The 14,773-nt window shown below is 45.0% G+C and overlaps 1 protein-coding gene across 1 annotated transcript; it reads right to left on the bottom strand.

The window, feature by feature from the left end:
• Window positions 1-12,653: 12,653 nt before the first annotated feature.
• LOC140076411 (olfactory receptor 8D1-like) lies at window positions 12,654-13,586 on the bottom strand. The gene has a single exon (XM_072122939.1). The coding sequence runs from the start codon at window positions 13,584-13,586 to the stop codon at window positions 12,654-12,656; it is 933 nt and encodes a 310-aa protein (XP_071979040.1).
• Window positions 13,587-14,773: the final 1,187 nt, after the last annotated feature.

The following is a 14,773-nucleotide window of genomic DNA, read 5'->3' as shown; positions in this document are numbered from 1 at the left end:
GGGGGGGGAGTAAGGTTCATTGTGCCTGTTCTTGATGACAGGTTCCCTTTAAGTAACAGTGGGAAGACCTACAGGAGAAAATTAATTGTATTTAAAGTCGGATCTGTGTGTTGTATTTGGTATTATCTATTATGCTGTTAGCATTTTCTTAGGTTTCTTTGACAAGTATCAGTTCCTATTTTGTCTGTCCCAACTCTAGACTATACACCATGTTCCAAATTATTATGCCAATAATATTTATCTCTGACTTTCCTAAATGGTGGATGCAAATGACGATCTCTATAATAAAAGTCATCACCCGAGTATCCATCAAATTTTATTGAACAAACCTCCCAGTGTCTTCAAAATTAAAAAAAACCCTCAAATGCTCAGTTCCATATTATTTCCATAAACGTTTCAAAACATTTTATAGGTTGTAAAGAACTGAAAATGGTCATTTGTTGAATTTGCAGTATTAGGAGGCCACATTCACTGAAATCAAAGGCTATTTCAATCCAAAACATCCTAACAGGCCAAGGTACATGTATCATATGAACCATCAATGACATCACCTTCACATTTCTTGCGTCCATTGGACTTGTAAGTTTTTGGAGAGTTTCTGCTTGAATTTCTTTGCATAGTGTCAGAATTGCCTCCCATCATCATAATTGTATTAGGGGTAAGGATAGCGTTAGGGGTAGGGTTACTTGCCTGATATAATGTGAACAAAAAAAAATTAAAAAGCAAAAGGAAGACAATGTTATCAATGTTACATAGACATACCTGGTGTAAGATGGATTATAGGTGCTTCATACACAAGACACAAGCATTTATACATCTCTACGACCACTGGGATGATATCTCAGGGGGTTTTACAAGAATATGCAAATAATAATTATAAATGAGTGCAGGATGTTTGTTTATAATAAACTATATATATTTCCATATTACATTTGAGAAATGTCTATAAAAATATTTATTTATTTTAACGAAAAGTTCAAATCACTCCCCTCCCCACACCCCTAGAATGAAAAATATAATCCATTTGTCACTATGTTCCAAATGCAAATGATCATCAAATGCAGTGAACGTGGAACCGATAAGAAATTCCAAATGTTAGAATCACTTTTCACGACCCGTAAAAATTCTTCATCCAAAATGACTAGAGTTGAGCGAACATACTCGTCTGAGCTTGATGCTCGTTCGAGCATTAGCGTACTCGAAACTGCTCGTTGCTCGGACGAGTATTTCACCAGCTCGAGAAAATGGCATCTCCCGCCGTTTTGCTTTTTGGCGGACAGAAACAGAGCCAATCACAAGCCAGGAGACTCTGCACTCCACCCAGCATGACGTGGTACCCTTACACGTCGATAGCAGTGGTTGGCTGGCCAGATCAGGTGACCCTGGAATAGACTAGCCCCTGCCCGCGCTGCTCGCGTCATTCTCTGTCTGGATGCCGCTAGGGAGAGAGCTGCTGCTGGTCAGGGAAAGCGTTAGGCTGTTCTATTAGAATAGTGTTAGGCAGGAGTGATTCTACAAGAACCCAACAGTCCTTCTTAGGGCTACAATAACGTTTTATTTTCCTTTTCTTTGGTTTGCTTGTGGCTGGGCTTGCTGCTATTAGTAGTGCAACTAGTACCATATTGTGAGTAATTTGCAGGGAGACTTGTGTTTAGCTCTTAGTGACACACATATCCACCTCAAAAACCGAAGTGGGACAATTTATTAGGGTTTGATTTGAATTAGGCAGAGTCTGCTGATTTATTTTTTTTTTACGTTTATTTCTTTTTAGAACTCACAGTAATCTGACAAAGCAGTGTGCTTTGAGTGTGGGCTAGAAAACAGCCATAGGAGAACCCCAACGGCTTATTTAGGCCTACAATAGCGTTATATTTTCCTTTTTTTTTGGTTTGCTTGTGGCTGGGCTTGCTGGCATTAGTAGTGCAGCTAGTACCATATTGTGAGGAATTTGCAGGGAGACTTGCGACCGTTGTGTTTAGCTCTTAGTAACACACATATCCACCTCAAACACCGAAGTGGGACAATTTATTAGGGGTTTGATTTGAATTAGGCACAGTCTGCTTATTTATTTATTTTTTACGTTTATTTCTCTTATAACTCAAAGTCATCTGGCACAGCACAAAATCCAGTTGTGTGCTGTCAGTGTAGGTTAGAAACTAGCCATAGCAATAGGATAGCATCACTTTGTTTAAAAAAAAAACACAAAAAACACAAAAAAAAAGATTTGAAGTTTACACTTTAATTTTGAAAATGTTTAACCCGAGGGCTAGGGGCAGGAAGTCCGAGGGGGGAGCAGAGTGAGGGATCGGAGGATGATGAGATGACAGACCCAAGCTGGGTTGATAGGCCGGGTGAACACAGTGCTTCTGAGACAGAGGCGAGTCCTATAGCAGAACAGGTTGGAAGAGGCAGTGGTGGGGCCAGACGGAGAGGCAGGGTCAGAGCTGGTGCATCAGCGCCAGATGTTGCCCGTAGTCAAGCTCCCGTGGCGAGGGCTAGATTTTCAGAAGTCTGGAGGTTCTTTAAAGAAACACCGGATGACCGACGGACTGTGGTGTGCAACCTTTGCCAAACCAGGATCAGCAGGGGTTCCACCACTAATAGCTTAACTACCACCAGTATGCGCAGGCATATGAATGCTAAACACCCCACTCAATGGCACCAAGCCCGTTCACCTCCGGCCGGGCACACCACTGCTCCTTGCCCTGTGTCATCTGCTAGTCAGCCCCCTGCCCAGGACCACGGCCCAAACACCTCCCGTGCGAAAACCCCATCTTCGCCTCCACGATCCTCCACAGCATCAACCAGCGTTCAGCTCTCCATACCCCAGACGCTGGAGCGCAAAAGGAAGTATAGCGCAACCCACCCACACGCCCAAGCCCTCAACGTCCACATCTCCAAGTTGCTTAGCCTGGAGATGCTGCCCTATAGGCTGGTAGAGACCGAGGCCTTTCGAAACCTCATGGCGGCGGCCGCCCCTCGGTATTTGGTCCCCAGCCACCACTACTTTTCCCGATGTGCCGTCCCAGCCCTGCACAAGCACGTGTCAGCGAACATCATCCGTGCCCTGACCAACGCCGTTTCTGACAAGGTCCACCTGACCACGGACACGTGGACGAGTGCTGCCGGGCAGGGCCACTGTATATCGCTGACGGCACATTGGGTTAACTTGGTGGAGGCTGGGACTGAGTCTGACCCTGGGGCTGGTCATATACTGCCGACGCGGAGGATTGCGGGACCTACCTCGGTCCAGGTCTCAAAGGCCTACTATGCCTCCTCCTCCTCCTCCCACCCCTCCTCCACCTCCTCCTCCGAATTACCATCCGTGGGCATGGCGCCATCAGTCGGTAGCTCTAGGCACAGCAGCAGTGCCGTCGCTAAGCGACAGCAGGCGGTGCTCAAACTGCTGAGCCTAGGCGATAAAAGGCACACCGCCCAAGAGTTATTACAGGGCATCACGGCGCAGACTGATCTGTGGCTGGCACCGCTGAACCTGAAGCCAGGCATGGTTGTGTGTGACAACGGCCGTAACCTGGTGGCGGCTCTGCAACTCGGCAGACTGACACATGTGCCATGCCTGGCCCATGTGTTAAATCTCATAGTTCAGCGTTTCCTCAAGACATACCCCAATCTGTCTGATTTGCTCACGAAGGTGCGCCGCATCTGTGCGCATTTCAGGAAGTCCAGCACAGATGATGCCACTCTCAGGGCAGCGCAGCGCCGCCTACAACTGCCCGCTCACTGACTGTGGTGCGACGTGCCCACGAGGTGGAATTCAACATTAACCATGTTATCCAGAGTTTACCAGCAGCACAGAGCGATTGTAGACTGCCAGATGTCAACTTCCACCAGAACTGGTAGTCAGGTCAGTCAGCTTCCTCAAGTCTACAATGAGGAGTGGACGTGGATGTCTGATATCTGTCAGGTGCTGAGTAACTTTGAGGAGTCAACACAGATGGTCAGTGGTGATGCCGCCATCATCAGCCTCACCATCCCGCTGCTTAAGCTGTTGAAAAACTCTCTGGTCAGCATGAAGTCGGAAGCTTTGCGCTCGTCACAAGAGACGGGGGAAGAAGATTCCCTTGTTGATAGCCAAAGCACCCTTAGGTCTGTTTCTCAGCGCATATCGGAGGAGGTGGAGGTGGATGAGGAGGAAGAGGAGGAGAATGTTGGCGAGACAGAAGAGGGGACCATTGTTCAGTCCTTCACTGTTCAGCGTGTATGGGCAGAAGAAGAGGAGTTGGAGGAGTTGGAGGAGGAGGAAATGGGCAGTCAGGCCAGTGAGGGGAGTGAATTCTTGCGCGTTGGGACTCATATGGCAGATTTCATGCTAGGCTGTCTATCCCGTGACCCTCGCGTTCAAAGAATTTATTCCAGCACCGATTACTGGGTATTCACTCTCCTGGACCCACGGTACAAGCAAAATCTTTCCACTCTCATCCCTGGAGAGGAAAGGAGTGTGAGAATGCATGAATACCAGCAGGCCCTGGTGCACAAGCTGAAACAGTATTTCCCTTCTGACAGCGCTAGCGGCAGAGGGCGTACTTCTGCGGGACAAGTAGCGAGGGAGAGTAGGCGAGCAGGCAGCTTTTCCAGCACTGGCAGGGGTACGCTTTACAAGGCCTTTGCCAGTTTTATGTCACCCCAGCAAGACACTGCCACCTGTCCCCAGTCTCGGCAGAGTAGGGCTGATCTTTACAGAAAGATGGTGAGGGAGTACGTAGCTGACCATACCATCGTCCTAAAAGATCACACAGCTCCCTACAACTACTGGGTTTCAAAGCTGGACATGTGGCACGAACTGGCGCTGTACGCCTTGGAGGTTCTTGCCTGCCCTGCCGCTAGCGTGTTGTCCGAGCGGGTTTTCAGTGCAGCTGGTGGCATCATCACCGATAAGCGTACACGCCTGTCGACTGACAGCGCTGACAGGCTGACGCTTATCAAGATGAATAAAGCCTGGATTTCTTTGGATTTTCATTCTCCACCAGGTGAAAGAAGCTCAACCTGAATAATGTATGCACTCCTCCTCCTCATTGTCCTCCTTCTCCTCCTCTTTGTACACTAAAGCAGAGGAAACTGGCTACTTTTTGCCAGGGCCAACTGGCTCTAGCTATAGTACTCTGTGTATTTAATTTTTCTGGAGGGCCACCTACCCGGTCCTCTGTTTTAATCAATTTTTGGGAGTGCCACATACAGGCACTCAATCTATTTAATTTTTCTGGAGGACCACCTACCTGCTCCTCTGGTTTGAAAACTTTTTTGGACTGCCACATACAGGCACTCAATTTATTTAATTTTTCTGGAGGACCACCTACCTGCTCCTCTGGTTTGAAAACTTTTTTGGACTGCCATATACAGGCATTATCCAAATTAAATTGTCTCCATAGCAGCCTCCATATGTCGTCTTTTTAGCTGGCTCCACACGTTGTCTCCATTGCTACCTCCACACGTCATCGCCATAGCTGCCTCCAAAAGTCGTCCATATAGCTGCCTCCATACATGGTCTCCTTATCAAATGAACTGTGTCAGGCAGAATTTTGGGTTGTTTTCATGGCTTCCACATCAAACTTGTTAACTTTGTTGCCACCCTGCTGTGTAATCCACAAAATATACTGGCAAACTTTTATCACTTACCGATATTATTTCAGCGCTTCTTGCACATCTGTTTACATTCCCCTCACCCGCCATAACCCAAACTTATAAGAACGCTACTACACTTGATCTTATACAAAAGGTTCTTAGAAGTGCTGTTTGGGGAGTAGCCTAGAGACAGGGGCTTGGATTGGCGAAAGCTCGCCTGGCAGCGGAGCGCCAGCTCCATCCCAAGATCCAACTAACATAGTTTTAACTGCAGCACCTTTAATCTACTACTAGTTCACTGCCTCCATACATCGTCCCCTTATCAAACGAGCTGTGTCAGGCAGAATTTTGGGTTGTTTTCATGGCTTCCATGTTAACTTTGTCGCCACCCAGGTGTTTCACCAGATACATAGTGGAACTCGGCCCATCTGTCGCTGCCATGCTGGAGACCTGAAGTTGCAATCATAGCAGCGCAATATGGATGCCCCATACTGTCGCTCTTAATCATGGAACCATTTCTGTAAAAACAATTAAAAATAGAACCACTATGCTATTCCATTATTCCTAGGTAAAATATTCAAACGACTCGGCCTGCTTTGAAAATTATAATTTTTTCAAAGTAAACGCTTCTGGCCCCCAGGCCCATTTTGGGTGGGGAGGAGCCGAGAGACAGGGGCCAAGGGACAGGGGACTAAAAAGGTCCCACATGTTCCAAACTGTGATGAATGAAAATGTTAGCTCATTCACCAAAATAAATCAAAGTTTCTGGTGTAATGAAATGGCGAACAGGAATTTTTAAAATGTTATTAAATGTAATAAAATTATACAAATTATACGATTATCCTATTGATCCAAAGATTAAAGGAGATATGTCACTTGGACCGTACACTAAAAGCCATAAAAAAATAAGTTTTTTTGAAAATTCTGTAAATTGCATGGAATATTAAATGCATTAGGTCTCAAAAAATAAGCCCCCATAAACCCAGTACACAGAAAAACAAGAAGTAAAACAGATGCAAAAAATTGGAAATTAAAAATGCTTAGACCTTCTGTTAGGGTTGGGCAACGCAGAAGACAAGGGATAGTGTGCCCTGAGCTTGCCCCAACCTCTGTCCCTTCCTATAGCCCCCCCACGCTAAACCGAAGACTCGAAATACACTGGATAAGTGTGGGAAGGGAAACACAAACAGACTGACAAACATAAAACACAAAAGAATGGTAAACTAGCCGGGGTCACAACGAGAGGGTACATCAAGAACAAAGTCAGAAAGCAAATGTCAAAAACTAGCCGAGGTCACAACGATAAAGATACAGATACAGATACAGAGCGAGTCAAACCTAATGCACAGAGCGAGTGGTGAAGGGATTTCAAACACTGGCACAGGTGACTAGTGAAGCTGCAATTTATGCAGCCAGAACTCCACCCCCAGAACTTGATTGGAGCTGGACAGCTTCTGGGAATTAACAGCATGCTCCCTAGCGAACCTGACAGTACCCCCCCCCCCCCTCCCTGACGCGGGGCCTTCGGACCCCTATATCGTAAAGATGGCTTCTGAGGATAGGCCTGATGAAATACCCTGAGTAACCGCGGAGCATGAACATCTCTAGCCGGAACCCAAGGCCTATCCTCAGGACCGAAACCTTTCCAATGGACCAGGTACTGCAGGGAGTTACCTACCCATCTGGAATTCACAACTTTTTCCACCTCAAATTCCAGATTCCCCTCCACAATAGATGGAGAAGGAGGGTCAGGAATAGGCAAAACAGGCTCAACATAGCGCTTCAGAAGACTCTTATGGAAGGTGTTATGAACTCGCCACCCTGCTGGAAGAGTAATCTTGAAGGAAACCGCGTTAACAATTTGAGTAACAACAAACGGACCTACAAACCTGGGCGTAAACTTCAAAGAGGGGACCTTCAATTTAAGGTTTTTTGTTGATAACCACACTTTAGCCCCCACCACAAACGTATTGGAGTTAGTGCGCCTTCTTTCAGTCTGTTGGACCATAGAATTTTGTGCCCTCTGAATATTCTCCCGAACTTGTGACCAGAGCGAGCGCAACTTGGATGTAATAGCTTCTGCCCGAGGAATGTTAGAGACAGGCACAGATGAAAAGGAGAAACGAGGATGAAAACCATAATTGCAGAAAAATGGAGAAACCTGAGTGGAAGAACTACAGTGATTATTAATAGCAAATTCTGCCAACGGAAGGAATTTCACCCACTGGTCCTGACTGTCCGAGACAAAGAGTCGCAGATATTGGATCATCTCCTGATTCATTCTCTCGGACTGGCCATTAGACTGAGGGTGAAACGACAAATTAACTTCAAGTCTAGAACAAAATGCTCGCCAAAATTTGAAAATAAATTGTACGCCCCTCTGAGATCTAATTTAGAGAAAACTTGGGCCCCAGAAACCTGATTTAAGAGATCCGGGATCAAGCGGAGAGGACCTGAGTTTTTTACCGTTATCTTATTTAATTCTCGATAATCAATGCACGGCCGTAAACCACCATCTTTTTTTTCAACAAAAAAGAACCCGGCCCCAGTGGGCGACTCAGAGGGACGGAAATGTCCGATTGCCAAACTCTCATCAATATAACTCTTCAGTGCCTCCCGTTCTGGTACTGACAGGTTATATATACGACCCTTCGGCAATCTAGCATCAGGAAGAAGGACAATTTTACAATCAAACTCCCTGTGAGGAGGAAGGACTTGGGACAATGGTTTTGAAAACATGTCTGAGTAGTCAGAGAGAAAACCTGGAAGACTCTGATCTTCCGCCACTACTGTACATAATGAAACTCTGGTCAGGTGATCCTTACAGTGAGGACCCCAATGAACCAGCTCCAGAGTTTTCCAATTAATTACCGGATTATGGACCCGGAGCCAGGGTAGACCAAGAATGACATTTTCAGACAAATTTTCCATAACTAGGAAAGAACACCATTCTTCATGCATAGCTCCTACCATAAGTTTTATCTGCGGGGTTCGGAATTTAAGCAACCCTGCCTGTAGAGGGGTCAAATCCCCCTCGATAACTGCTTTGGAGCTGAAGTTTTTCCTGCTGCTGCCTCTTGGAAGAACAGGTGTGTATCTGATGATCAGGACTTCCACAGCAGAAACAAAGATGGCGTCTTATTCGATGTTGCTTCTGCTGTGCAGGAGAGATGCTATCCAGCTCCATGGATTCCAATTCTTGACGGCCTGGAGACAGACTGGCCGCTGGCTGACAGTCAGGGGACACCCGAGGTGATCCCCTGGATCTTAGGCGACGATCAACTCGGACGACCAGAGTCATAGCTTCGTCTAATGTCTGAGGCTTGGCATAAGCTAGGACTAAGTCCTGTACTCGGTCTGACAGTCCGGACATAAATTGGTCTTTTAGGGCACAGTCGTTCCATTGCGAGTCAGTCACATACTGTCTGAATTGGGCACAATAATCTTCCGCCGTCAGTTTTCCCTGACACAGAGATTTAAGGTGGGAAACTGCCAGTGCTCGGCGGTCAGGTTCGTCATAAATCTGGCCTAAAGCCGAAAAACAAAGCGTCAAGAGAAGAGCGGGCTGGAGAGTCAGAAGGCCCAATTTTGCGGATCAAAAGAGAAATGACCACGCCCACCCTTTGTGTCTCTGTGCCTGATGAGTGAGGGCGTAAAGAAAAATAAAGTTTTCATCCCTCCCTAAATGAAAAAAATTTCTTACGGTCACCAAAAAACAAGTCAGGGAGAGGAACCCTAGGTTCTGGTGCAGGTGGCGGTGGAGCCTGCGGTGTTGTCTGCCCCGAAACCTGCATTTGAAGACGGGCTGACAGACTCTGAACATGCTTAGTTAAGGTCTGGACCTGAGCGACCACAGCTGACAAAGGCTCCATGGAAGGAGTGAATGTAGCAGGTCCTATGCAGACCTATGTGTGGGCCAGTGTTTCTGTTAGGGTTGGGCAACACAGAAGACAAGGGATAGCATGCCCTGAGCTTGCCCCAACCTCTGTCCCTTCCTATAGCCCCCCCACGCTAAACCGTGGGGCGACTACTTGAAGACTCGAAATACACTGGATAAGTGTGGGAAGGGAAACAGACTGACAAACTTAAAACACAAAAGAATGGTAAACTAGCCGGGGTCCCAACGAGAGGGTACATCAAGAACAAAGTCAGAAAGCAAAGAGTCAATGTCAAAAACTAGCCGAGGTCACAACGATAAAGATACAGATACAGAGCGAGTCAAACCTAATGCACAGAGCGAGTGGTGAAGGGATTTCAAACACTGGCACAGGTGACTAGTGAAGCTGCAATTTATGCAGCCAGAACTCCACCTCCAGAACCTGATAGGAGCTGGACAGCTTCTGGGAATTAACCCCTCATGGTGCAGAACAACTAGGCAGCATGCAGAGGTACCACAAGTTCCAGCAGTTCCTAACACAACTCCTAAACAGCGCGAGATCTTAGCAGCCGCTGCCCGGGACGAGAGGTGGAGTTTGCGCGGATACGCGTCGGGGGTCGGAGAACGCTGCTGGCACCACCAGAAGAACCAGAAGTCCCAGCATTCTCCCTAGCGAACCTGACACCCTCATTGTCTTGCATATCCATACACTTTTTCATACTTTGGTGTATGGAAGTGGCTAATGTTTAATTTTTTGTGTGGGATGAACTCTCTTTTCATTGATTCCATTTTGGGAACGCAATTACCAATTATCAATTTTTATTAGATTTTTTTTGGTTAGTAAAATAGCGAAATATTTGTGATCCTGAAACATCAATGATTGTTTTCTCTTCTGTTTTATGATAGTATGGGAAACGTATTTTTATACTTTGATAGATTAGGCATTTTGATATATGGGGACACTTAACATTATGTTTATAATTTTGTTTATTTATTTATAAATTCTAAGGAAAGGGGAGTTAATTGGAACTTTTATATATATTTTTTTTTTTTTTTTACCTAGGTGATCTGATCACTCATACAATGAACTGCAATGCAATGCATGGTGCATCTGTATTAGCTCCTATTATTTTGACCCTTATATAGATCAAATGGCACCCCTCAATTACACCACAGGGCCAAACCATGCAGCAATGCCATTTAAATAGAACCAGTCATCAAGAACAGGCACAATTAACCTTACTAACCCACTGTGCCTTTGTTGAAAATGCAGCACAGACATTTCAGCTTAAATCTGCCTCCTCCCACCAGCAAAATTGTTCCCCAAACTGTTTCTGCCCTTGTCTATGTTAACTCCACCCACTGGCATGTGGGTCTGCCACGGATTGGCCTGCCCATCACATGGTTTATAGAATGGTGTGAAGCCCAGCAGTTTCCCACTCAGTGCTCACTGCTAAATACACCATTCACTGAGAGAGGCAGCATTCTGGTAAGAACAGGAAGTGAGCAAGAAGAGGACTTCCTGTCTGCTCAGGTAGAGATTTGAAGAGACAATGAGCTGTCAGTCAAAAGGAGGAGGTGGCTTCACTGGCATTCTGGGGGAAAAGTTGACCCTTCTCTTCAGAAGTTGACTTGGGCCTAAATATATTAGAAAAACAGCTGTAATTAATGTTCAGCACCACAGTGGCAGATAATTTTAGATGATATGGGGAGTTTTTTTACTTACCAGCAGTAATTACTGGTCTGAGGGGTAATTCTGGTGTCATGTTTTTTCTTTGAGACATGCAGGCTATCATGTAGTCGTTGCTAGATATTTATATTACTCCTTTACACTATAGCTTATCATATATATCTAAACATTCATTGGATATGTAGTAATGTTATCTCTAACCTTATGTTTTTTTCAGTTTCAAAGGACATCTACAATTAGTATGATGATGTGGATGTGTCCTAGTAAGAAGTTCTTGAGGAACATCTCTCCTCAGGACTACTTTTATAATAACTCTATATCTCTCGGAAAATAGAGTTATAAAAGTAATGCAAATTAGGCTCCGTCACCCGAGTGCCTCAGGGAGCCTAGTATCTTAATGTATGCACTTCCCTCATAGCTGTAGAAAGACAAAAAAGTTTACAGAGCTGTCCGCTCACTCACGTATGCCGCTCTTGGAGAGGGAGTAGAGGTATCTGCATAGTCCAGGTGCACGAGTCCAAGACGGCTTGTCGGAGACCAGTTAAGATATCCAAAGAGAGTAGAGTATGACCGGCACTCAAAATTGCTTTAAAACTGAAGGCTTTATTCCATATCCATTAAAATCGAGTGTACATTCACAGATAGCAGACGACCTACGCGTTTCGAACGTAGATATTTAGTTCTTATTCATGGTCTAAAATTTAAAAGGGCCAGTGCGCCACTAATTGGCGCTGGCCATTTTCACTAAAACTACTTAAGCTTGCCTCTTCCTCTATCTCTTGCCGGATCTTTGTGCCTCACAGCCTGAGAGAAAGCTTTACTGCGATTAGCCTGCGTTCCTGTGTCTCCTGCGTTCCTGTGTCTCCTGCGTTCCTGTGTCCCTCCGTGTTCCTGTGTTACCTGAGCTCCTCCGTGTTCCCATGTACTAGTGATCCTCCGTGCTGCTGTCCTGTGTGCTGTGTTCCCGTGCCCTTTGCTTGGACCTCCTGTTGCTGACTCTGGAATGGACTCTGACGTTGCATCTCTGCCGCCTGCCCTGACCCTGTGCCTGGACTTTGACCACGAGATTGATTACCGTTCTTGTACCTCAACCTTGGCCGCCACTGCAGACAAGTCACGCCTGTGGAACGACCTGGTGGTACCACGCCGCAGCTTGTCTAACCAGCTTTGCAGCGGGCTCTGGTTAAAACCGGGTACCACTTAGACTCCGGTCCCAGGTAGTGGCTTGTGTCATCGTCTGCAGTGGTCCAGTGGATCCACAACCCGCAAGCCTGACAGATATTTGGATAAGTTCCACTGCATTCTTTCTTAGCTGGTGAAATGAGCAAAGTTAACTAATAGTGGCTGAATGTGATGGATCTCCCGGAGAAAGACATGTTTTTGCCTGGGAAATTGATGGTGGTCTAAAATCCTAAAATCCTAAATTCTAACCTCGAAAGTCCAAATGAAGGTATCACAGAATATAATTTTTATAGATCTCCTTTAATAAAGAGAAAACCAATATTTTTACATAATTTTAACAGGGCCTAGACTCTTTTGTAAAGCCCTTTTTACATCTTTATTCTTGAGGCTGTAGATCACTGGATTGAGCATAGGGACAGCGGCCGTGTTAAACAGAGCAAAAAGCTTCTTGGACTCCAAAGTTTTACTTATATTTGGTGTCAAATATTGACTGAAGAGCGTTGTATATAGCAATATCACAACCGTAAGGTGTGAGGAACATGTGTAGAAGGCCTTCAGTCTTCCAGAACTGGACCGTATCCTCAGAATGGCGTGTATTATGAATATATAAGACACAAAAGTTAGGAGAAAGGGAGGTAGTATCATGGGAAATATGGCTTCTATCAGGAAGAGCATTTCAACAAAACTGGTGTCTTCACAAGAAATTCTTATGACTGGAATAATGTCACAGAAGAAGTGGTTGATCTCAATAGAAAAATAGCAAGAGAAACTATACACCATACCAACAGGGGGCATAACTTGCAAAAATGCTAAAATCCAACAGGCTGAAGCCAATATTCCACAGGTTCTAGCATTCATCACCAGATGGTATCGTAGAGGTTTACAGATGGCCACGTAGCGGTCGAAGCTCATGGCTGTTAAAATTGACAACTCGAGGCATTGAAGTGACCCAAAAATGTACATCTGGGCCATACAGGTAAAGAATGAAACTCTTTTATCTCCAGTTATAAAATTTGCAAGGACCTTATGCAAGGAAACTGTGGAAAAACAGATGTCTATGATGGACAAGTTACCGAGGAAGAAGTACATTGGAGTGTGGAGACGAGGGTCCTTACATGCTATGAGAATAGTCAAGTTACCAGATATTGTGATAAGATAAAACATGAGAACCAGAAGGAAGATTGGAAGCTGTAACGCTGGATTATCGGATATCCCCTTAATGGTGAAAAATGTAATTGATGTTCGGTTTGTTTGCATTGTGGCCAAGTTTAAGTATCTGAAAGAGAACTTACATCAATTATATTTTATATATTCAATATATATTTTTAGCCTTAAAGATGTTATCTGGAACTTTAATATTGTTGACCTATCCTTAACCCCTTAACGCTCTGCGCCGTAGCTCTACGGCGCAGAGGTATAATGGATGTATGAAGAGGGCTCACGGGCTGAGTCCTCTTCATACAGAGGTGGGGGTTTTTGCATTTTGCACAAAACCCCCACCGCTAATAACCGCGGTCGGTGCTTGCGCCGGCGGCGTTTAAAAGACTTTGCCGGTGGCATTTAAAAGACGGCGGCGCCTGCGCGCCGCCATCTTTTTTCCGAACGCCGCGCCCCGGAACGTCATCGGGGGGTGGCGATCGGTTACCATGGTAGCCTCGGGTCTTCTTTTGACACGAGGCTACATGGCTTATGCAGGTTCGTTACTATGAGCCAGTGGCTCATTGTAATGTATGACCTGCAAAAATGCCATATATTGCAATACTGTAGTATTGCAGTATATGGTACGAGCGATCTGACCATCTTGGGTTAATGTACCCTAGATGGTCTAAAAAATAATGAAAAAAAAAAAGAAAAAAAAAGTTTAAAATAGAAAAAAAATTTATAAAATAATAAAAGTTCAAATCACCCCCCTTTCCCTAGAACGGATATAAAACATAATAAACAGTAAAAATCACAAACATATTAGGTATCGCCGCGTCCCAAACTGCCCATCTATCAAAATGTAAAAAAGGTTACGGGCGGCAGTGACCTCCGAGGCGGGAAATGGCGCCCAAATGTCCGAAATGCGACTTTTACACCTTTTTACATAACATAAAAAATGAAATAAAAAATGATCAAAATGTCGCACAGACCTCAAAATGGTAGCAATGAAAACGTCGCCTCATTTTGCAAAAAATGACCCCTCACACATCTCCGTGCGCCAAAGTATGAAAAAGTTATTAGCGTCAGAAGATGGCAAAAAAATGTTTTTCTTTTTTGTACACATTCGTTTAATTTTTGAAAATGTATTAAAACACAATAAAACCTATATAAATTTGGTATCACCACGATCGCACCGAACCAAAGAATAAAGTAGGCGTGTTATTTGGAGCGAAGAGTGAAAGTCGTAAAAACTGAGCCCACAAGAACGTGTCAATTTTTCCACATTTGGATTTTTTTTTCAG

Source organism: Engystomops pustulosus, chromosome 9, assembly GCF_040894005.1.
Source record: "Engystomops pustulosus chromosome 9, aEngPut4.maternal, whole genome shotgun sequence".
In the NCBI taxonomy this organism is placed as follows: Eukaryota; Metazoa; Chordata; class Amphibia; order Anura; family Leptodactylidae; genus Engystomops; species Engystomops pustulosus.
This window is presented reverse-complemented; position numbering and strand designations above follow the sequence as displayed.